Source organism: Microtus pennsylvanicus, chromosome 17, assembly GCF_037038515.1.
Source record: "Microtus pennsylvanicus isolate mMicPen1 chromosome 17, mMicPen1.hap1, whole genome shotgun sequence".
Lineage (NCBI taxonomy): Eukaryota > Metazoa > Chordata > Mammalia > Rodentia > Cricetidae > Microtus > Microtus pennsylvanicus.
In genome coordinates, this window is record NC_134595.1 from 15,555,023 (window position 1) to 15,579,432 (window position 24,410).

General features: G+C 45.6%; 2 protein-coding genes across 2 annotated transcripts; both read left to right on the top strand.

Annotated features, from left to right (window-relative positions):
* The first annotated feature begins 516 nt into the window (after window positions 1–516).
* On the top strand, window positions 517–6,379 carry LOC142837177 (uncharacterized protein C2orf78 homolog). Its single transcript, XM_075952138.1, has 3 exons — window positions 517–523; window positions 2,509–2,784; window positions 4,512–6,379. The coding sequence occupies exons 1-3, from the start codon at window positions 517–519 to the stop codon at window positions 6,377–6,379; spliced, it is 2,151 nt and encodes a 716-aa protein (XP_075808253.1).
* Window positions 6,380–18,366: 11,987 nt separating this feature from the next.
* Window positions 18,367–24,226, top strand: LOC142837178 (uncharacterized protein C2orf78 homolog). The gene is made up of 5 exons (XM_075952139.1): window positions 18,367–18,373; window positions 20,359–21,114; window positions 22,358–22,641; window positions 23,036–23,146; window positions 23,195–24,226. The coding sequence occupies exons 1-5, from the start codon at window positions 18,367–18,369 to the stop codon at window positions 24,224–24,226; spliced, it is 2,190 nt and encodes a 729-aa protein (XP_075808254.1).
* The last annotated feature ends 184 nt before the right edge of the window (window positions 24,227–24,410 follow it).

The following is a 24,410-nucleotide window of genomic DNA, read 5'->3' on the forward strand; positions in this document are numbered from 1 at the left end:
TCCTGCCCAAGACTACTCACTGTATGTAAGTGTTGGCTGATGGGACACTTTCTGTTGGAAGGTGACCCATTATATGTACATTATACACTGCTTCATCAGTGAACCTTATAAGAGCACTGCCATGATAGCCTAGACTAAACGCCATGGGAAGTGGCACGTCTAGGCCTTGATTGCCTCTTTCAGTAGCCCACACCCCAGCCTCCAAGGCTACTGTTGGTCTCCTGGCATCTTCTCCAACCAATCCCATCTTCTAGTTAGGAATCGAGCCTTCCCATTGGCTGTTGCCTCATTTATGACATCATTCTCCCTCCAACCCTACCAGCACCTGGTAGAATCTTGGTGTTTCCATGGTGATGACTGTAAACAAATTTGGATCATCACAGGTCCAGGTGACCAGTGACCAGTGAGTGCTGTCTGATACTGGACACACTTGCCACTGAGGTCAGCTGATCAGACAAAGCCGACCGATTATCTTGCTCCATTGTTCTTTGGATTGCTAATCCTCTCCCCTTGACCATGTCAGGTAAGGAAAGAGACTTTAAAACATGTGATCCTCTCCACTGACTTTTACTATACTAGTAAATCTTTGCTGAATGTGGATAGTATTGATGTTGATATAGATATCTAGATTTGAATGTCACATTTAGCTTTGGTTCTTACTAAGTATGTGATTTTAGACAGAAAGTTTATTCTCAAGTGTTTTCCATCCACCTCAAGGAGTGAACAGTGTCACTATGCTTGGGGTCTGTACTGTTGGGTTTTCAGAGGAAAGTGACCAGGGAATAAAATCAGGCCCTTTTGGATGGTATTAAACTACAGAGACACAGGAAAATGAACAAGGCACGCAGAGATCTAGCACTCCACACCACTGATGAGACAGTCTCCCCCCACTACTGTTTCCAGTCTTAGTTTAAAATTCAGGGCGACTCTAACAGTATCGGTCACACCACGGATGGTGGCACACAACTATAATCACAACATAGAGAGAACTGGGTGGGATGGAGGTCAGTTCAAGTCTATCTAGCTCTACACTGGCCTCTCTCTATACTCACCAAATGAATATTGACTATGGACAAAATGGTGACTGCCATGGTGTGCAATTACTTGGACTTCCCTGGATTAAACATGGAGAGTGGAAGAGAATAAGACGATTGTGGAATCTGAGAAGGCAGTTGTTGTACTGAAAGAAATATTGACAGTGTTGCTGGAAGGACAGACCCACAGGCAGTCAGGGAAGGGGGCAAACACAGTACGGGTCTAAAAGTATATAAATATATGAAGGCACACTGCAGAGGGGACCCTGGTGGTCAACAATGGTAGTTTAGAACACAATGTTGAAGACGACCAGATTATAATCAAAACAGACAAGGCATTGTCATTTCCCAAGCCATGTTTGACCAAACGTAACTGTTCAGATTAGTCTGTACAAAGGTTCCCTGGCACATATAGAAAGAATATCCTGATCTGGTCCCTACTCTTGCACTCCATCCAGACCACTTTCTGCCCAGTTCCCCATGTCTCATGTGCACTGGTGGTGTTGGATAGGATCAACTGGGGCTGCGAAGTCCAGTCAGTTAGAGTCTGACCATGGCAACTGACACGCTGTTGTGGGGGAGGGGATTCTCACAAGGATTCCCCCTTAGAAGAGATATAAAAATTAACAGTTACTGAGGAGCTGTTAAGAAAACAATTTAATCAACAGATATTAAATTGAGAAGCAATCATATTCAGAGATGAACCCCATAAAACATTAGCAGTCTCAAGAGGACACACTAAACTGGTGCAAACAAGAAGAAATGTTGTCAGTAGGTTGTATTTCTGAAATCATATTTGAATCATGCTTGAAAGTTATGAAATTATAAGAGATCCTATTTATACAAGAAATCCAAGGGGGAAAAAAGAGAGAGGGGAAAGGAATAATTACCTAAATTCCTTACACATTTGTTAAACATCATTTCAGAAAAAAAAACTCAATAAAATAGAGATTGGCCTGGTGGTCATGGCAGGGGCTCCAGCACCAGCACTTTAGAGGCAGCAGCAGACCTGTCTCTGTGATTTCAAAGCCAGACTGATCAACGTAGAGTGAGTTTAGGTCACTCTATACTGTAAGATCTGCAGAGAACAGGACAAAGTTCCAGGTATGGAATATGCCTATGGGTCTCTTCCCAATAATAACCTCTGTTGTAGAATATATTTGCAAGGAAGTGTCCCAACAGGCATTATTATATTACAATCAGGAAAAAGGAGCATCGTGTCTAGATCTGAGTGAGGATTAAGGCAGATTGACCAGGATTTCCATGCCCACACAGGAAAAAGCAGACAGTTCATCTAGTGATTGTCATCCTACATAGCACCACCGATCGATCTTAACCCATTTGCTTGAGATATGTAAGGGAACATAGGTGCTAGACTCTCCCACTCAGTACAACCTGGAGATAACACAGTCCCTCCCAGGGGATAGAAAGCTTCCATCTCAAATTTTTCCAACTCTCTTCTTGCTTCCTACAGAAAATTGCCAAAGTGCACCTTTCACTGGGACAGAATGTGCTCTGCAGCCCTCTGTGCCTGTGCTGAGGAATGCCACACCCTCAGCAGGAAGTGTGTGCAATTTCTATGGGGTCTGTACCCCAGCTGTGAGCTCAGCATGGCTCCTGTCATCAGACTCCAGCACATGCTGCCAGCAGCTCACGGACAGTGCCTGTCTTTACCAACGAGTTGGCACGACCATGCTGACTAAGCCAACTGACCAGAACCAGATCTCTACTTCGACATTTTTCTATCCAAGTGTTCTCCACTGGGATCTCAGAGAAAGCACCACCAGAAGGGAAGCTCCGTTCCTGGATGCCCCTTTAACTGTCATTGACCAGAATACCACCCCCTCGTCTCAGTCTATAACGGCCCAGTGTGATAACACTTTCCATATCAATGCATTACCACCATCCTATCCAACACTGTCTGCCTGCCTTGTACAGGCAACGCCATCAAATCTACCAGATCAACGATATATCCTGGCACCTTGCTACCTGCATGGAAGTCAGGTCTATTATTATGACCAGAACAGCCTGGGTCCTCCAATGGCTGAAGAATTCTGGCAGTGCCAGCAGGCCTATGGCTCTGTGTCCTGCTCTGGGAATCAGGCTTCCTCTCTGCACCCAGAGATGGTGATGGCACTACAGGAGATTCAGCCAATGAACATCCAAACACCTTTCTCCACCTCTCCCATCTACTGGCCCACATCTGCTCAAACCATGCCAGACACCAGTCTTCAAGGTGAGTAAAGCCAGGAGGAGAGGTGTGAGATCAGCCCTCAGACGAGACACAGCTCTACCTTTCAGAAGTGGATGTCCACACAGAGGAAGAATGGGAGTCCTGACATGTTGGCTGTGGCTCAGGCTTATTACCCCTATATTCAGTCTCTATAATGAGAGAGAATACAGGAAAGTGAGTGACATTCAACCTTCATTAGACATGTCCAAGGACCATACCACAGGAACGCATTTCACTGCCAAGGCTAATCAGCCCCACGTACCAGCTCACTAAAATCACCTCCTTCCTAATCTATGTCTCCAGTTTCTAGATGTCACCAAGAATTTTTTTTCTGTTTTTGTATCACTAAGTTTCCCCTGAGTTGAAACTAGTATCGAGAGAAATGGAACCCTGAATCTGACCTAGAGGAGGTCTTCTCCCACACTCCTAGTGTCTGCTGTGACATTCTCTAACACTTAAGATGTAGTGACAGTTTGCTTTGACCTGTGTAATATTGATAAGTAGGAATGAAGCATCTAGCCCTATCTGTCTCGCTCAACCTCTCTCTGTCTTTGTCTCTGTCTCTTTTCTTCCTCTAGATCTCTCTTCCACTTTCTCTTTTTCTTTTCTTTCTGAATGTTCAGCAGTGACCCAAGGCCAAGACTATGTAGACATGTTCTCTGTTACAAAGTTGAAGCTAAAAGCTACTACAGTCTTACATTTTCGCATCACTAACAAAAAAATCTGTGAAATGTGGAGCTTAAGGAATGTCAGGGCTTTTGAACTGCTTGCCTTTCAGAATTGAGGAACTGATATGGATACCTAAACTCATATAAAAATCCAGGCTTCAAGGCCATATGAGTAATACAATGAACAGAAAGAAACTGGTAGAGATGAGTAAGATTAGGAAATAGTGAACAACACAACCTGTCTCAGAGCAAACTTCCAAGGCAATGAGGGGCACTGTTCCAAAGGAAAATATGGGAGACAGGGAAGAGCACACACCAAGGAATTCTACCACCTCCCCATGATCACTAAGCATGTACACACCACACAATCACAAAAGAAAACATGATATCACACGGTCATGAGAAACAAATGAGTAGTTACTATGTGTCTCCAAAGAGGGCTGCTTTCCCTGCTCCTCCAGCAGAACTCATAGCAATGCCTGTAACACTGCTGCAGGAGCCTCAGTGCTCAGGTGCACTGACAGGGGGGTAGCATCTCACTTACCAGACACTGACTTTGAACTTCCTCTCTTTCAGTGGTGGAGAGGGAGATGACCCTGGGATTGACACCTTCAGAGCAGACACTGTGTCTGCTACAGAGTCCAGACCTCGGCAATGCCTGCACCCAGGATGCCCAGATGACGACAGCACCTGTCAGTGGGAACAGGTCATTAACTGCCCTCATGCACAGTCCTTCTGAATTCCTGGCCTTGCCTCCAGCCCCAAGCCTGGAAAAGACACAGAAGAACAATGCAGATGAGATGAATGCTGAGCAATCAACACCTCTGGATTCCTATGAGGGCACAAAATGCAACCAAGACGCATCACCCCTCCCTTCAGCACACCCCGGCATGCAGCAGCCCTTCAACTACAGTGATGTTGGGAGCCTGAGGCAGAAGCTAGCTTCTCAAAATGCCACTTTGGGAAACAGTGGCCTTGGTCTGGAAGACCCTGAGGCTCTGCAGAGTGTCATGGAGTCTAGCAATGACTTTACAGACATGACTACTCTGGTGGCAGATATTCACCTTCCCCAACTCTTAAACTCCATCCCTGACCTTGACCAAATGGAAGATCACACAGCAAGCCAAACCAAAGTCTCCAAAGACATCAGGAGGGATCAGGCCCAGTCACGCACCAGCATCTTTAATGGACTATCTGAACTAGGCAAAAAGAAAAGCCAGAAAGTCTCTGATGTGTTTCATGGAGCTCTTCAGGCCAGAACCCATCACGAGGATATGCTGAAGGAAGATGATCCTGGGACCATAGACAACACGGCCAACCACGTGCAGAGCAAATCTCAGATATTTGTACCCAAGAGGCCCAGCGTAGCAAGAGCACAGGGGAAAGAAAAGGCCAAAGAGACCAGAGAAAACGGCTCCAAGAAAACACAGGAGCTGAAGCCATCAAGTCACAGAGTCAAGGCAAAAGAGAAGCCCGCCATCCCCAAGACCAAGAGGAAGAGGAATCCACCTGAGCTCAGCCATGACAGCTTTAAGAAGCCTCGAACTCACCTCGGCATGCACATGCTGGAGTCCGTGCAGGTCTTTCACCCACTGGGGAAGAAGAGTGAGAGGAAAACTGGCATCTCCTCCTCCCGGGCTCTGCTGAACTTCAGCAGCAACAAAGATCCCAGGACGGGTCCTGATACCACATCACTGCTGGATATGCCACGTGAGGGCCAAAGCCTTGACAAAAGCCTGGGCAAGATTCAGAGACCAGGGAGCAGTGCTCCCAAGCGGTATCCATCTCCATCCCAGTATGAGCTTCCCCAACCTGGGAAGGTCAAGTTAGTACCTCTGCCTTTCCCAGTCCTGGACAAGCCTCAAACCAAACCTGTTTCTAGAAAGCTCCTCTGCCTGGCTTCACGCAGGCCCACTGTGGCTTACCCAGTGAGGCCTCACTCCCACTCAGCTCAGCCTCCCACGCTCAAGCCATCCCAACCAGCTCCTGCCAGCACATCACTGATGGCCTCTGACAAGCCAGCTCTGCCAAACGGCACCAGTGCCACACGAGCCAACATAACCAAGCCCATCCAGTCTTGCCCTGGGCCTCAGCCGGCTGCCTCTTTGCCTGCACCCTACAGAGCATCATCTCACACTTCACTCCACAGGGAGCCTCTTTCTGCTGCCAGCAACAAGGCCCTCTCATCTCCCAAAGCTAAAACCCAATACCTGCTGCTAGACTTCAGTTGCCAACCCATCCCATGGAGGAAAGTGGACATTCCAGGGCCAGTCATCTCACAGCCCATCACTGAAGAGCAGAGGCCAGAGAGGGAGGCCATGAAGAGGCGGGCTCAACAGGAGCGAGAGAATGCTGCCAAGTGTACCTCCCTGGGAAAACCACAGCTTTTCCTTCAGAGGGAGAAAGATATGGAAATTTCGAGATATTATGGCTATGCAGTGTAAGTGCTGCCCAAACCTTTGGGACACAACGCTGTTCATCATACACAGGTAAGATGTAGATACACATAGATATTCATGCATACATGAAGTTTAGAGGCTTAGCCTAATGTGTAGATATGTAGATACATACATAGTAATGCAGAATAATATTTAGATATATGCATATATATGAATGGAAAGACATAGTTTATAAATTTATAAATATTTGAAGACACTATAATTGACTGTAGAAACTTAAGACTGTGATTTTATCCATGAGTATATAGAGAGGGCTTTGATGTCTTCCTTAGAACTTTACTATTATTAATTTATGTTTCCTAGTTATGTAATAATACATGTTACATAGATACAACATACGCTATAAGTCAGTGGTACTACTTATTTAATGTTAAAGCTGTAGCAAAAAGCTCTAGTGGCAATAAGATTATTTTCCTGGACTTTAATTTTCAGGATCCTAGGATGATGTGGAAGTCCCCTCTGTATGCTGTGAATATGTTTTATTACCATTGGTCATTAATGAGTAAAGCTGTTTCAGCCAATGACTGAGCAGGTCAAAGCTAGGTGGGAAATTCGAGCTGAGATATAGAGAGAAAGCAGGCAAACTCAAAAAGATGCCATGTAGCTGCCGAAGGAGAAAGATGCCTGAATGCCAGAACATTGCCAATAGGTCACAGACTCACGGTGAGAACAGATTAATATTACTTGGCTTTATTAAGATGTTAGAGTTAGCCAGGAATATGCTGGGGTCATTGGCCGAACAGTACTGTAATTAATGTGGTTTCTGTGTGATTATCCGGGTCAGAGTTACTAAACATGGTAGGTTTCCTAGAGTGTATACTGTAAACTGAACACACTCCTGCTGTCACCACACTTTCTCCCATTATGAACCTCAAACACGAGCCCTTTAAACATCAGTACTCTGCCATAGAGATCTGCCTGCATTTTCATGATATGAAACATAGAGTCCATGTATGCATAATCAAGATCCTACCTTGAAAGAAATTCTTCAAGGCAAGTATCTTTCTGATATGGGTTGATTTGGATTACTGGGTTTATCTCAAATTGTATCAATCTTTGAAATTATCCATTTAACATGTTCATTTCTCTTGTGTGTGTGTGTGTGTGTGTGTGTGTGTGTGTGTGTGTTGTCCACATGAGCTACTGTGTAACAAATGTGTGGAGTGCTCACAGAGGCCAAATCTGGGCATCAGGTCTCTGGAGTCTGGAATTAAGAGAGACTGAAAACCATCATGAGGTGCTCTGAATTCGACCTGGGGACTCTGCGAGAAAATCAAGTGTTCTTGTCTAAGAAGCCATCTCATCACACCCAAGTTGAGTACACATAATGCAAACAACATAACCTTAGCCTCTCTATTGCTGCAAAGACTTGACTGTCTACGAACATCACATGTTTTTCACCCATGGAAACACTGTTGGACACCACGCCTGGTTCCCTGATGTACTGTAGACAGTGCTGCAATCAACACTGACGGGCAAGTGCCTCTCTAATGTCCCGAGTTCTTTGGGAAGGTGCACATGAACCATGGGGTGGGCCAGATGCAGGCTTTGGTTGTCCCGGAACACTGACAGCCAGTCAGGATGGAAAACGTCCAATCCCCAGCAGCAGTAGATAGCATTCCTCACTGTGAATTCCCATTAGCAGCATTGGTCACTTTTTCTAGTCGGCCTTGAATGGCATCCACTGGAGGTTCACTATGCATTTCCCTGATTCCTCCTGAATCAGAACATTTGGATGTACTCACCCTCAGTTTTTCCAAAATCTGTGAGAACAGTCTTTTTCTATCCCCTTTAATACCTGTGTTGTCTTCTTTCTTATGATTTACTTATTTAATTCTAAATCATCTAGATATTAATCTTCTAACTGAGCTATCAGTAGCAAAGATTTCACTTGGTTTTCAAGAAAAAAACCTCAAATAATGGCTTCTCTTGCTGGCAAAGAATCCTTTACTTCCCTGAGCAACCATTGATCAACTGACATTTGATCGCCTGATATTTTCCTCCATCCTGACCTGTCCCTGAATCTTAACCTCCTTGCACTATTCTGTGCTCTAACTGTTTCAGAGTTTGTAACACATTGTCCTCTGAGGCATATGCCATTAACCTTGTATGGGGTGACACATAAGAAATAGAATTAATTTATTTATAAGTTTAGTTTCTTGAGACAATGTTTCTCTTCATATCACTGAATATTTGGGAACTGACCTCACTAATCAGGCTAGCCTTGAAATCACAAAGATATGCCTGACACTGCCTTTGTAATGCCTTTGCCTGTGTCCCTGCCTCAAGAGTGCTGGGACTAAAGGAATGCACCAAAATCACAGGGGAAAGCACCTTCCTTTCTGAATATGTGGGTCACCGATTTCCCCACCATGATTATGTGAGGATGTATGTTAGCAACAGTACATTTTTTGATAGCTACCAAGAGTCACGGAGGCTGAACTGCTTGCGCTTACAACTGTAATTCCACACAGATTCATTGTTCTGAAAAATTGCTACTCAAACAGAGATCATAGGAATGCCTTCCTCATCACTATAAGGGCCTCAGTGGAGAGGGCACAGAAGGAGGGGAGCATCTCACTTACCAGTCACTAACTTCTTCCTTGACTCTTTTTCAGTGTTGGAGAAGGGGGTGTCCGTGGGACTGACACCTCAGGACAGACAGTCCATCAGTTGCAGTCCACAATATTGCTAGTATTCCACCCTGCATTCACAGATGAGGACGCCACCTGTTGATAGGGACAGGTCATTGACTGCCCCCATCCAAAGGTCTCCAGAATTCCTGTTCTTGCCAACAGCTCTAATCCTGGGGGTGGGGGGGATGGAAAAGAATTTGAATGAGATGACAGCCAATCTATCAATGCTTATGAATTACTTAAAGGCACATGGGAAACCTAGTCCCATCACTTCTCCCTTTAGCACACCCCAACTTGCAGCACACGCTGTGCTTTACTGACACTAACACCCTGAGGCAGAAGCTGGCTGTTGACCATGTCTCCTTGAGAAGCAGCACCTTTGGCCATCATGAGCCTGGACATGTACACTGTGATGGTCTCCAGCATAGACTTTGCTGACATGACTACACCGGGGCCAGATATTCACCTTCCACAATTTTTCAAATAACTCAATGTATTAAACATATTCAGAGATGCACAGCATCCTTATGCAAAGACTCCATAGTCATCAGGAGGGAATAAGCTGGGGCTCATGAGCAAGACAATACCAAGAAGACCAGAGAAAACAGCTTCAAGAAAACAGAGGAGCTGAAGCAGTTTAGGAAGAGTCAAGTCAGAAGAGAAGCACACCATCCCAGGACCAAAAGGAGGAGGAATCCACCTGTGCTCAGCCACCACAGCTTTAAAAAGCCTCGAAACCACCCCAGCATGCACACACGGGAGTCCGGGAAGGGCTTTCACCTCTTGTGGGGGAAGTGAGAGAAGAAAACTGGCCTCCCCTGAACTCTGTCAACTCTTCCTGCTACTCTGTCCTCTATTATTACAAGAGTTTATTGAACTTTGATCTCTGGGGAAGTGGCATTGGATATTCGCAGGGTGACATTTATTCACTTTCTTTTATTTCCTTTAGAGAGAGTTCTCTCCAAAGCGCTCTATGTCCTGGTAATAACATCATAGACCAGGTTAGCCTTGAACTCAGTGATCTGCTAGACTCTGCCTCTGCCGCTTCCTCTGTCTTTTGAGTCCCTGTCTCAAGAGTGCTGGAACTGAAAATATGCTTCAACGATCCAGGTAGAATCAAGATTCTTTCTGTACATGTGGATCACCAGGTTTCCCAGCATGATTTGATGAAGAGTCCATGTGTAGGCCAAGGCAATTCTTGCTACTGACCTAAAATCACAAGAGACTTAACTGAATGTATTTACTTAGCTGCATGGATTTACAACTGCAACTCAACTCAGATTCTTTTTTCTGACAGTACTTTTGTTTCACTTGTAGGCTGGACTTCTGACAATGCCTATCTACTTCCAGATAGTACAACATCTGGATTGACTCAAGGAATGTATTCAACCAGTTCCTAGATATTTATGGTGTTTGTATTTTCTCAATAGGCAATCCACAGCTACTGTGTAGACACAATACTGTCCATTCTAACAAAGCCTATTTGCTGTCCAGAGTCACTGGTCTAGATAAATATAACAAAGCCAGCACGAAAGGATCCCACAACCTGTATCCAAGCATCCTGACAGGGGCACAATTGACTACAAGAGAATGAAGGAAAGCAATAGTTTAGGGAGGTCTCTTGTTTGATCACTCTCTCTGTGTTTTTTAATTACAGAACTTGGACTCCATGAGTCTATTGGGCTTCACTGTACTCCTCAGAAAAACAGAAAGGCATTTGAATGGATATACATTCATGTTAAGATTATTATTTTAATCTTTATGTTTTCAAATTAAGTGTCTTGTAGAATAACACTTGTTGAACAAAGCTCAGGAATTATTTTACATATTAAAGCAATTAACAAAAAGATGTACTGAATTCTTCTCATGGACTTTAAGTCTCACTGTACTATTTATTCAATGAACAGATTTTATTCTGTATATTGTATACTGACAACAGCACTCAGTTCCCACTACCTGGCCATTCCTTAGCTCTCACCAAATATCTTAGGAAATGTTCTTCTGCTTTATAGGACTGCTTACAATTTCATGAATGTCTATAGGTAGAGATGTGTCGCCAAGGATCCACATAGTGAGAGAGGATAAGAAGATGTTTCTGTGGGACTGGATACATTTGGTACAATATAATTATCTCGAGTTCCAAGGATTCTCCTGCAATCACCTTGACTGCATTCATTGTTTTTACTGTAACGAGTTCCACTGTGTGCAACATCACAAATTTCTTATCATTTGCTCTGCTACTGGATACCAAGTCCAGGCCCTAACACAGATATCCTAATCCTGAACAAACTGCAATATACAGCAATGTGCAGAGCAATAATCCATCCAACGCCTTGGAACAGCATGGACAGGAGGAGTGGTAGACCTGCTTTGGTGTTTAAAGACACTGTATATTGAAATACACGGAGGGTACAATACTTCACATTACACCCACCAACTGATTTGCTGCTCCTACGGGAGCAATACTTGCAAGTCCCCAACTTTCAGATAACTCTCTACTTCTTATATTCTGTACCATCTAGAAAGATCAAGTCCAACTGATCTTAGCTAACATATCTCTATGGGATAGTCATTTTATTATGGGGTAAAATACCAGGCTACACTGCTCTACCTGAGTGCATTAGCTCTTACATACAAACCACTGCACTCCTGCTTGCATGACAGTGCCTGATATTTGGATGGACTGCATTCTGCATGATCCATTTTGGCATAAGAGGCAATCATCTCACCACAACAGCAGCCACAGCCACTGAGTATCAGCAGCCAAAACTTTTACAGTTTTTCCATCAGCACCAAAAGCACACAGAAAAGGAAGTCGAGAAAGGAGACAGACTGGAGCAGTTCCATGGACACCTGCAGCTGCACTAATCTCACGCAGAAGCACAAAGCTTTAGAAGGGAAATACAAAGGCCCATCCATTCCCTTCAATAAAACAGTAGGAGTTCCCTTCCCACTGTGACCTGTGATCCTCTGAGCCACAGGAGATTCTGTTGTACGTCACGGCACAACATAAAAATTCCCTTCTATGAAAGCCAGCCTGCTAGCAGAAAGGGAGGTTACAGTTCAGTCCAAGTCTGACTTCTAGATATCCTACAACTGAAACAGAGGGACAATCATCTACTTCTTACTCATACCAAATAAAAGGATCCAAAGAGCTTCATCTTTTGGGAGGTCTTGAAGAGTTTCTTGACCAGCATCTCCTGAGTCTTAAGATCATTTCTGGGACATAGAATATAGCAGGCATATGGCTTCAGTGAGTGCCATATTCCACTCATTCAGGGTCCCAATTCTCAACTTCTCTAACTTACTTTTGCTCTCCTTGGAGATGCTATCCATAATTTTCAGGCACTGTGACGATACCACGGTACCACCGACGATAAGAAATGTTTCGTACACATGTGAGCAGTCTCTGGGCAGACCTGCCAATGCCAATTCTATCAGGGGATAGCCTTTGTGCAAAGTCACACACTAAGAAGATTCTCTAAATAGGGAGGGCAGTCTATTCCGCTGCAGCTTGCAAAGATCCCCTCACATGGAATTTTGTAATCTAGATAATACAACAAGTCCCTTCAGCTCCTAGTTTTCAGGATTCTCATGGGGCCAGCGCACATCATAACAGCTCTTACGCATCTGGTAGTATCAAACCAATCTCTTTACACTGACTCAAAGACAAGAACATGGCCATCATATACCCATCCACTTGAATGTATTATTGAATTTACTTGAGTGTATTATTGAACACAGCATGGTCTATGTTTTAGTTTGCTCTCACCTATACACTTGGCACAACTAAGACTTTTGTCATTTTGAGTTAAAGACTTCAGGAGTTCATTGACAGGGTATGTGGATTTCAGTTAATTTCTTTCATAAAATGCAGTCAGCGTAAGTAATGTCACATGTGTGTCTCCCTAACAATGTACATTCCTACAGAATAAGAGAACAAACACCTTCTCACCCACGTCAACAGTAATGATCTTGTGGGATTGCCCACGTTACTTGAAAGTGAAGGAATGGTGGGTTACAAGCACTGGACATCATTTATATATGTAGATATGTAAAATAAAGCAAAAACTCACATGGATATGGTATATGGGACAGGAAATCAAAGTCCCTAGGGCTCTTTCATTAATGGAAGCCAGCAACACAGCTATGTAAAGTGCTCCCCTAGTAATGGGGCAAGGCACAAGAAAGACATCAGAGATCACCCACAATGCACTATTCCATTGACACCTCTGGACCATGTTATTCATGGGAACCCCAAAATTGGATAATAATAAACAATTGGTCAGAAAAATGCTTACTTTGCGATGCTACTTGGAGCACAACTGAGATACAACAAAGGGGCAATAGTGACGACTGCAAGTACCAATGCACACACTCCTATTTAGCTTATATAGCATAAAACAAACCAGGATCCTAAGGAAAGAGGAGAGTTCAATTCAGTGGTTGCCTCCCTGGAGTAGCCTCTCAGACTGATTGTGAAACATGATCTCTTTTTAATATTTATTTATTATGTATACAATATTCTGTCTGTGTGTATGCCTGCAGGCCAGAAGAGGGCACCAGACCCCATTACCGATGGTTGTGAGCCAACACGTGGTTGCTGGGAATTGAACTCAGGACCTTTGGAAGAGCAGGCAATGCTCTTAAACTCTGAGCCATTTCTCTAGCCCCTAGAACATGATCTTTATCATTAAATGGCACAGAAGGACCTAGTCTATGCTCGGCAATACTATACAAACACAGTTGACTTGGAATATATAAGAATGTTGGCTGAGCAAATCTAGAGAGTACCAGGAAGGAGAAATCCCCTGTGGTCTCTGATTTACCTCTTACCTCAATGTACTGCTTTGGTCTCCTGTTCTGGATTGCTTAGACAATGGTCTGTAAAGGATAACATGAAAGACACTTGATCCTGCACCAAGTTAGCTGAGATTTCTCTGTTTAGGTCTGTATCTCATTTTTTAATTGGGTTATTTGAAATGTTGATGTCTAATTTCTTGAGTTCTTTACATATTTTGGACATCAGTCCTTTGTCTGATGTGGGGTTGGTGAAGATCTTTTCCCATTCAGTAGGCTGCCTTTTCCTCTTATTGACTGTGTCCTTTGCTTTACAGAAGTTTCTCAGTTTCAGGAAGTTCCATTTATTTATTGTTGCTCTCAGGGTCTGTGCTACTGGGGTAATATTTAGGAAGTGGTCTCACGTGCCCATGCATTGAAGACTACTTCCCACTTTCTCTTCTATTTGGTTGTGTGTGGTCAGATTTATATTAAGGTCTTTGATCCATTTAGACTTGAGTTTTGTGCTTGGGGATAAATATGAATGTTCAACATCCTTAGCAGTCAGGGAAATGAAAATCAAAATAACTCTGAGATACCATCTTACACCTGTCAGAATGACTAAGATCAAAAGAATATCATGTTTTTGGTGCCATCTTCGACACGGTAACCTTTCTGTCCCGGTGCCCTCGCCTGAGGCCTTTACTCTGGGCTTTTGGCGCCTCCCAGAGCTTGGGGCCTCCCCCGGGACAAGGTCAGGACCAACAACCTGTGACCTCCCCCACGTGTTCAATGCAGCCATCTGGAACCAAGAGCGACTAATTCGTGAGTTCACCTGGGTTGGATCGCCTTCCCATTAAGCCCAGAGAGGTCCCGGCTCTCTTTGGTGCATAGTGGGTAAGGTTGCCGACTCCTCCCCCCTCCACCCGGCCTTCCACCCTTGGCTAGGTAGACCTGTTTTTTTTATCTGCACCTGGGAGCTCGGAGCTCCCAGTTCTATCTTTTTCTGTTTTCTTTCTGATCGCTTTTCTGTCCTCTTTACGGGCTCCCTACGGGGCGAGCGCCTCTCGGCTGCAACAGGCAGCCCCCAAAGGCTTAACTGCCTCCTCCTAGCCGGGATTGTTCCCCATCGGAAGCTCGGTTCGGGTCAGTTAGGCTATAGCAAGGCCCCCTGGTTGCTCGGACGCCTGTAATTAGGGCTGCTTTGTTCGTGGCACCTCCCTGTGCCATCTGCGGATAGTTTCACGGTAATAGCCATGGGTGCTAAGCCTTCTCAAACGGTTCCCCTGGCCTCCCCATTGGGGCAGCTGCTGGAAGCTCTGAAACCTCATGCCCTAATTCCCTCCGTGATATACATTAATCCGTCTTTGCTCTAAAACTTGGCCAAAGTACAATTTACAGGGTTCCTTCAGGTGGCCTTCTCAGGGTTCATTTGACCCCGATATTTTACAGGAATTGGCTAACTTCTGTCACCGTTCGGCTAAATGGAAAGAAATGATGTACATTATGGCATTTTTCTACATGGCCATTAAGATTGACCCCTCCGTTGCCTCTCACTGTTCACCTGCACACATGTTCTTATCAATGCCATCCCTCCAGGAACCCTCTGCTCCCGCCATGGATCCCGCGGACAAATCTCCACCACCACCACCCCCGGCCTCGAGGGGCCACTCGCTCTCGCTCTCCCCAGTCGAGTGACAGCAACAGCTTACCCATCCCTCTTTCCTCCAAGGTCTCTTCTAGGCACAGGAAGGATGCACCTAACACCTCTAAACGTTCCCCTTCCAGATCCCCAAGAAAGTCCCATTCCAGATCTACAAGGACTTCGCATAGCCCCTCCGATAGAGTCCCTCATAAATATTCGTCCAACAGGTCATGCAAACAGCTGGAGGCTTCCCCCTGCCACAGGTCACACAGACAGACAAAAGCATCTTCAGACTCCTCTCAGTCTCCTCCCCACCCTGCTCCGCCCCCTCGATCTTCCAACGCCCCTCTAGGCTCCCACTGTCACTGATCACCATCCTCCCGTTGTTAAAACACCCACACCTAAGGATATCAGGTTCCTAAAGGCCACAGCGGCCCCCTGTCAGATCTGCCAAAAGATAATGGCCCAGAGTTTACTTCCCAGATTTCTCAAAATCTGTCTAGGGCACTTGTAATCCCCTGGAACTTCCACACACTGTACCACCCTCAGTCTTCAGGTAAGGTAGAACGGACTAACTGCTCTTTAAAGGAAGCTCTCGTTAAGATGTCAAAGGAACTTCACCTCGACTGGGTAAGCCTTCTGTCCCTTGCTCTTCTCAGGCTTTGGGCTCTCACAAAGGGCCCCCTTTTCATTTCACCCTTTGAACTCATATATGGGCGGCCGGTTTTAACCCCCAGCCTCTCATCGGGAACCTCTCTCTCCCCTTCCTGATCACCTGCTCACTCCCCTCCTTTTCCACTTACCTTCGCTACTGTGGGACTTCACAGATCACTCATTACCTCAACCATGTGCTAATACATGTCCAACGCCGGTTAAAATAGGAGATAAGGTATTACTCTCACCTCCAGGCCAACGTCCCTCACCTCTTTCCCCTAAATGGCAGGGTTCTCTCAGAGAAATTCTTCTAACCCCCACAGCTGCCAAGCTTGAAGGAATTCCCCATTGGATTCACCTGTCACATCTTAAACTGTTCATCTCCACGGCTCAAGATAATCCTCCATACACGGTAACTCAGACAGGACCTTGTTCTCTTAAGTTCCAAAGGATACCAGGTTCAGCCCCCTCGACTCCAGTCTAAGGGAAATAGTGGTCCCATCCGTCACTTATCCTCCTGTGTTAACACGCCCTCCCTTCTTTAAATTCCTAAATAACCATCCAGCTGCCGTTACAGATATCATCATCAAGTACGGAGTCAAGGGCTCAGGCGGTAAGCAGATTCTTAACAAAGTTCCTTGACATAACAGGTCAGTCGCTGACTGCAGCAGTGACCCCTGAAATGTTAAGGAGTATACGGTTAAAAGCTATTTTCTTTTAAGACACTTTCTTTAAGCTCTAGGAAGCCAGCCCGACCCACCTAAACAAATCAAACACAAGCGGATCATTAACGGAATAAGTATCATTTAATTTTTTATCATTCTTAACCCCAGACCTCCAAAAACTCCTCCACCCCAAATTTCCCCTTTAATTTTCCAAACCTCCTCCCAAACCTCCTCTCCCCTTTAATTTTTTTCTCTCTACTAATGCGACTTTTGTCTTCCAGCAACATAACTATGACCCAGATACTCAGGAGGAGCCAGACAGATGTGATTTCTTCAGTCAGCCACCTTTAAAAGCCTGCAAACAGGACATAACCAACAGGACATCGCCAGAATAATCGGACACTCCCTGGATCCCTCGACGCCCAAAGGACATCATCAGAATAACTGGACACTCCCTGGATCCCTCGACGCCCAAAGCCAGCAGGAAGCAGTCATGAGAGACCGGGCTACGCCCCCATTCCCTACCCTTTAAGACCCCCCACAATTTTTTTAATAAAACCAAAAGGGTGAAATGTTGTTCCTTTTGCAGACTACAGCTCCCAGCATCCCCCTGGACTGGAAGCCGCAAAGGCGCAGGGCATTTCTGCCAGATGCCCGTGTGTTCCCCGTTAAAAACAGGGTCACCACGAGCTCTCTCTCTCTCTGCCCCTCTCTCCTTTTGTCTCTGCACACCTGTCCCTTACTTGTTGTTACCCCAACATTAAAGTGCACCCACGTGGGACGGTCGCGTGTCTGTGTCTCCGTCCTAACCCCGCATCGCCGGGTGTCTCACGTAAAGTCTCCACTCTCTAATCCCGCAGACAGACAAACAAGACAAAAAAGAATAACAGAACCAACAAGAAGACAAGTGTCTTAGAGTTCATCAACATGCACGCAGCACACCGAGCCCTGACCTTGCACATAGTCACAAAGGAACACTTTGATCTCTTCCTTGGGTCATGGACAGATGCTGATGGCACAAAAGCCAGACGGACTGGAATGGCCTATCACCTGAGTTCCCTCAACAGCAGTTCTCCCTCCTGCCCAAGACTACTCACTGTATGTAAGTGTTGGCTGATGGGACACTTTCTGTTGGAAGGTGACCCATTATATGTACATTATACACTGCTTCATCAGTGAACCTTATAAGAGCACTGCCATGATAGCCTAGACTAAACGCCATGGGAAGTGGCACGTCCATGCCTTGATTGCCTCTTTCAGTAGCCCACACCCCAGCCTCCAAGGCTACTGTTGGTCTCCTGGCATCTTCTCCAACCAATCCCATCTTCTAGTTAGGAATCGAGCCTTCCCATTGGCTGTTGCCTCATTTATGACATCATTCTCCCTCCAACCCTACCAGCACCTGGTAGAATCTTGGTGTTTCCATGGTGATGACTGTAAACAAATTTGGATCATCACAGGTCCAGGTGACCAGTGACCAGTGAGTGCTGTCTGATACTGGACACACTTGCCACTGAGGTCAGCTGATCAGACAAAGCCGACCGATTATCTTGCTCCATTGTTCTTTGGATTGCTAATCCTCTCCCCTTGACCATGTCAGGTAAGGAAAGAGACTTTAAAACATGTGATCCTCTCCACTGACTTTTACTATACTAGTAAATCTTTGCTGAATGTGGATAGTATTGATGTTGATATAGATATCTAGATTTGAATGTCACATTTACCTTTGGTTCTTACTAAGTATGTGATTTTAGACAGAAAGTTTATTCTCAAGTGTTTTCCATCCACCTCAAGGAGTGAACAGTGTCACTATGCTTGGGGTCTGTACTGTTGGGTTTTCAGAGGAAAGTGACCAGGGAATAAAATCAGGCCCTTTTGGATGGTATTAAACTACAGAGACACAGGAAAATGAACAAGGCACGCAGAGATCTAGCACTCCACACCACTGATGAGACAGTCTCCCCCCACTACTGTTTCCAGTCTTAGTTTAAAATTCAGGGTGACTCTAACAGTATCGGTCACACCACGGATGGTGGCACACAACTATAATCACAACATAGAGAGAACTGGGTGGGATGGAGGTCAGTTCAAGTCTAACTGGCTCTACACTGGCCTCTCTCTATACTCACCAAATGAATATTGACTATGGACAAAATGGCGACTGCCATGGTGTGCAGTTACTTGGACTTCCCTGGATTAAACATGGAGAGTGGAAGAGAATAAGACGATTGTGGAATCTGAGAAGGCAGTTGTTGTACTGAAAGAAATATTGACAGTGTTGCTGGAAGGACAGACCCACAGGCAGTCAGGGAAGGGGGCAAACACAGTACGGGTCTAAAAGTATATAAATATATGAAGGCACACTGCAGAGGGGACCCTGGTGGTCAACAATGGTAGTTTAGAACACAATGTTGAAGACGACCAGATTATAATCAAAACAGACAAGGCATTGTCATTTCCCAAGCCATGTTTAACCAAACGTAACTGTTCAGATTAGTCTGTACAAAGGTTCCCTGGCACATATAGAAAGAATATCCTGATCTGGTCCCTACTCTTGCACTCCATCCAGACCACTTTCTGCCCAGTTCCCCATGTCTCATGTGCACTGGTGGTGTTGGATAGGATCAACTGGGGCTGCGAAGTCCAGTCAGTTAGAGTCTGACCATGGCAACTGACACGCTGTTGTGGGGGAGGGGATTCTCACAAGGATTCCCCCTTAGAAGAGATATAAAAATTAACAGTTACTGAGGAGCTGTTAAGAAAACAATTTAATCAACAGATATTAAATTGAGAAGCAATCATATTCAGAGATGAACCCCATAAAACATTAGCAGTCTCAAGAGGACACACTAAACTGGTGCAAACAAGAAGAAATGTTGTCAGTAGGTTGTATTTCTGAAATCATATTTGAATAATGCTTGAAAGTTATGAAATTATAAGAGATCCTATTTATACAAGAAATCCAAGGGGGAAAAAAGAGAGAGGGGAAAGGAATAATTACCTAAATTCCTTACACATTTGTTAAACATCATTTCAGAAAAAAAAACTCAATAAAATAGAGATTGGCCTGGTGGTCATGGCAGGGGCTCCAGCACCAGCACTTTAGAGGCAGCAGCAGACCTGTCTCTGTGATTTCAAAGCCAGACTGATCAACGTAGAGTGAGTTTAGGTCATTCTATACTGTAAGATCTGCAGAGAACAGGACAAAGTTCCAGGTATGGAATATGCCTATGGGTCTCTTCCCAATAATAACCTCTGTTGTAGAATATATTTGCAAGGAAGTGTCCCAACAGGCATTATTATATTACAATCAGGAAAAAGGAGCATCGTGTCTAGATCTGAGTGAGGATTAAGGCAGATTGACCAGGATTTCCATGCCCACACAGGAAAAAGCAGACAGTTCATCTAGTGATTGTCATCCTACATAGCACCACCGATCGATCTTAACCCATTTGCTTGAGATGTGTAAGGGAACATAGATGCTAGACTCTCCCACTCAGTACAACCTGGAGATAACACAGTCCCTCCCAGGGGATAGAAAGCTTCCATCTCAAATTTTTCCAACTCTCTTCTTGCTTCCTACAGAAAATTGCCAAAGTGCACCTTTCACTGGGACAGAATGTGCTCTGCAGCCCTCTGTGCCTGTGCTGAGGAATGCCACACCCTCAGCAGGAAGTGTGTGCAATTTCTATGGGGTCTGTACCCCAGCTGTGAGCTCAGCATGGCTCCTGTCATCAGACTCCAGTACATGCTGCCAGCAGCTCACGGACAGTGCCTGTCTTTACCAACGCGCTGGCACGACCATGCTGACTAAGCCAACTGACCAGAACCAGATCTCTACTTCGACATTTTTCTATCCAAGTGTTCTCCACTGGGATCTCAGAGAAAGCACCACCAGAAGGGAAGCTCCGTTCCTGGATGCCCCTTTAACTGTCATTGACCAGAACACCACCCCCTCGTCTATAACAGCCCAGTGTGATAACACTTTCCATATCAATGCATTACCACCATCCTATCCAACACTGTCTGCCTGCCTTGTACAGGCAACGCCATCAAATCTACCAGATCAACGATATATCCTGGCACCTTGCTACCTGCATGGAAGTCAGGTCTATTATTATGACCAGAACAGCCTGGGTCCTCCAATGGCTGAAGAATTCTGGCAGTGCCAGCAGGCCTATGGCTCTGTGTCCTGCTCTGGGAATCAGGCTTCCTCTCTGCACCCAGAGATGGTGATGGCACTACAGGAGATTCAGCCAATGAACATCCAAACACCTTTCTCCACCTCTCCCATCTACTGGCCCACATCTGCTCAAACCATGCCAGACACCAGTCTTCAAGGTGAGTAAAGCCAGGAGGAGAGGTGTGAGATCAGCCCTCAGACGAGACACAGCTCTACCTTTCAGAAGTGGATGTCCACACAGAGGAAGAATGGGAGTCCTGACATGTTGGCTGTGGCTCAGGCTTATTACCCCTATATTCAGTCTCTATAATGAGAGAGAATACAGGAAAGTGAGTGACATTCAACCTTCATTAGACATGTCCAAGGACCACACCACAGGAACGCATTTCACTGCCAAGGCTAATCAGCCCCACGTACCAGCTCACTAAAATCACCTCCTTCCTAATCTATGTCTCCAGTTTCTAGATGTCACCAAGAATTTTTTTTCTGTTTTTGTATCACTAAGTTTCCCCTGAGTTGAAACTAGTATCGAGAGAAATGGAACCCTGAATCTGACCTAGAGGAGGTCTTCTCCCACACTCCTAGTGTCTGCTGTGACATTCTCTAACACTTAAGATGTAGTGACAGTTTGCTTTGACCTGTGTAATATTGATAAGTAGGAATGAAGCATCTAGCCCTATCTGTCTCGCTCAACCTCTCTCTGTCTTTGTCTCTGTCTCTTTTCTTCCTCTAGATCTCTCTTCCACTTTCTCTTTCTCTTTTCTTTCTGAATCTTCAGCAGTGACCCAAGGCCAAGACTATGTAGACATGTTCTCTGTTACAAAGTTGAAGCTAAAACCTACTAGAGTCTTACATTTTCACATCACTAACAAAAAAATCTGTGAAATGTGGAGCTTAAGGAATATCAGGGCTTTTGAACTGCTTGCCTTTCAGAATTGAGGAACTGATATGGATACCTAAACTCATATAAAAATCCAGGCTTCAAGGCCATATGAGTAATACAATGAACAGAAAGAAACTGGTAGAGATGAGTAAGATTAGGAAATAGTGAACAACACAACCTGTCTCAGAGCAAACTTCCAAGGCAATGAGAGGCACTGTTCCAAAGGAAAATATGGGAGACAGGGAAGAGCACACACCAAGGAATTCTACCACCTCCCCATGATCACTAAGCATGTACACACCACACAATCACAAAAGAAAACATGATATCACACGGTCATGAGAAACAAATGAGTAGTTACTATGTGTCTCCAAAGAGGGCTGCTTTCCCTGCTCCTCCAGCAGAACTCATAGCAATGCCTGTAACACTGCTGCAGGAGCCTCAGTGCTCAGGTGCACTGAAAGGGGGGGGTAGCATCTCACTTACCAGACACTGACTTTGAACTTCCTCTCTTTCAGTGGTGGAGAGGGAGATGACCCTGGGATTGACACCTTCAGAGCAGACACTGTGTCTGCTACAGAATCCAGACCTCGGCAATGCCTGCACCCAGGATGCCCAGATGACGATAGCACCTGTCAGTGGGAACAGGTCATTAACTGCCCTCATGCACAGTCCTTCTGAATTCCTGGCCTTGCCTCCAGCCCCAAGCCTGGAAAAGACACAGAAGAACAATGCAGATGAGATGAATGCTGAGCAATCAACACCTCTGGATTCCTATGAGGGCACAAAATGCAACCAAGACGCATCTCCCCCCCCCTTCAGCACACCCCGGCATGCAGCAGCCCTTCAACTACAGTGATATTGGGAGCCTGAGGCAGAAGCTAGCTTCTCAAAATGCCACTTTGGGAAACAGTGGCCTTGGTCTGGAAGACCCTGAGGCTCTGCAGAGTATCATGGAGTCTAGCAATGACTTTACAGACATGACTACTCTGGTGGCAGATATTCACCTTCCCCAACTCTTAAACTCCATCACTGACCTTGACCAAATGGAAGATCACACAGCAAGCCAAACCAAAGACTCCAAAGACATCAGGAGGGATCAGGCCCAGTCACGCACCAGCATCTTTAATGGACTATCTGAACTAGGCAAAAAGAAAAGCCAGAAAGTCTCTGATGTGTTTCATGGAACTCTTCAGGCCAGAACCCATCACGAGGATATGCTGAAGGAAGATGATCCTGGGACCATAGACAACACGGCCAACCACGTGCAGAGCAAATCTCAGATATTTGTACCCAAGAGGCCCAGCGTAGCAAGAGCACAGGGGAAAGAAAAGGCCAAAGAGACCAGAGAAAACGGCTCCAAGAAAACACAGGAGCTGAAGCCATCAAGTCACAGAGTCAAGGCAAAAGAGAAGCCCGCCATCCCCAAGACCAAGAGGAAGAGGAATCCACCTGAGCTCAGCCATGACAGCTTTAAGAAGCCTCGAACTCACCTCGGCATGCACATGCTGGAGTCCGTGCAGGTCTTTCACCCACTGGGGAAGAAGAGTGAGAGGAAAACTGGCATCTCCTCCTCCCGGGCTCTGCTGAACTTCAGCAGCAACAAAGATCCCAGGACGGGTCCTGATACCACATCACTGCTGGATATGCCACGTGAGGGCCAAAGCCTTGACAAAAGCCTGGGCAAGATTCAGAGACCAGGGAGCAGTGCTCCCAAGCGGTGTCCATCTCCATCCCAGTATGAGCTTCCCCAACCTGGGAAGGTCAAGTTAGTACCTCTGCCTTTCCCAGTCCTGGACAAGCCTCAAACCAAACCTGTTTCTAGAAAGCTCCTCTGCCTGGCTTCACGCAGGCCCACTGTGGCTTACCCAGTGAGGCCTCACTCCCACTCAGCTCAGCCTCCCACGCTCAAGCCATCCCAACCAGCTCCTGCCAGCACATCACTGATGGCCTCTGACAAGCCAGCTCTGCCAAACGGCACCAGTGCCACACGAGCCAACATAACCAAGCCCATCCAGTCTTGCCCTGGGCCTCAGCCGGCTGCCTCTTTGCCTGCACCCTACAGAGCATCATCTCACACTTCACTCCACAGGGAGCCTCTTTCTGCTGCCAGCAACAAGGCCCTCTCATCTCCCAAAGCTAAAACCCAATACCTGCTGCTAGACTTCAGTTGCCAACCCATCCCATGGAGGAAAGTGGACATTCCAGGGCCAGTCATCTCACAGCCCATCACTGAAGAGCAGAGGCCAGAGAGGGAGGCCATGAAGAGGCGGGCTCAACAAGAGCGAGAGAATGCTGCCAAGGGTACCTCCCTGGGAAAACCACAGCTTTTCCTTCAGAGGGAGAAAGATATGGAAATTTCGAGATATTATGGCTATGCAGTGTAAGTGCTGCCCAAACCTTTGGGACACAACGCTGTTCATCATACACAGGTAAGATGTAGATACACATAGATATTCATGCATACATGAAGTTTAGAGGCTTAGCCTAATGTGTAGATATGTAGATACATACATAGTAATGCAGAATAATATTTAGATATATGCATATATATGAATGGAAAGACATAGT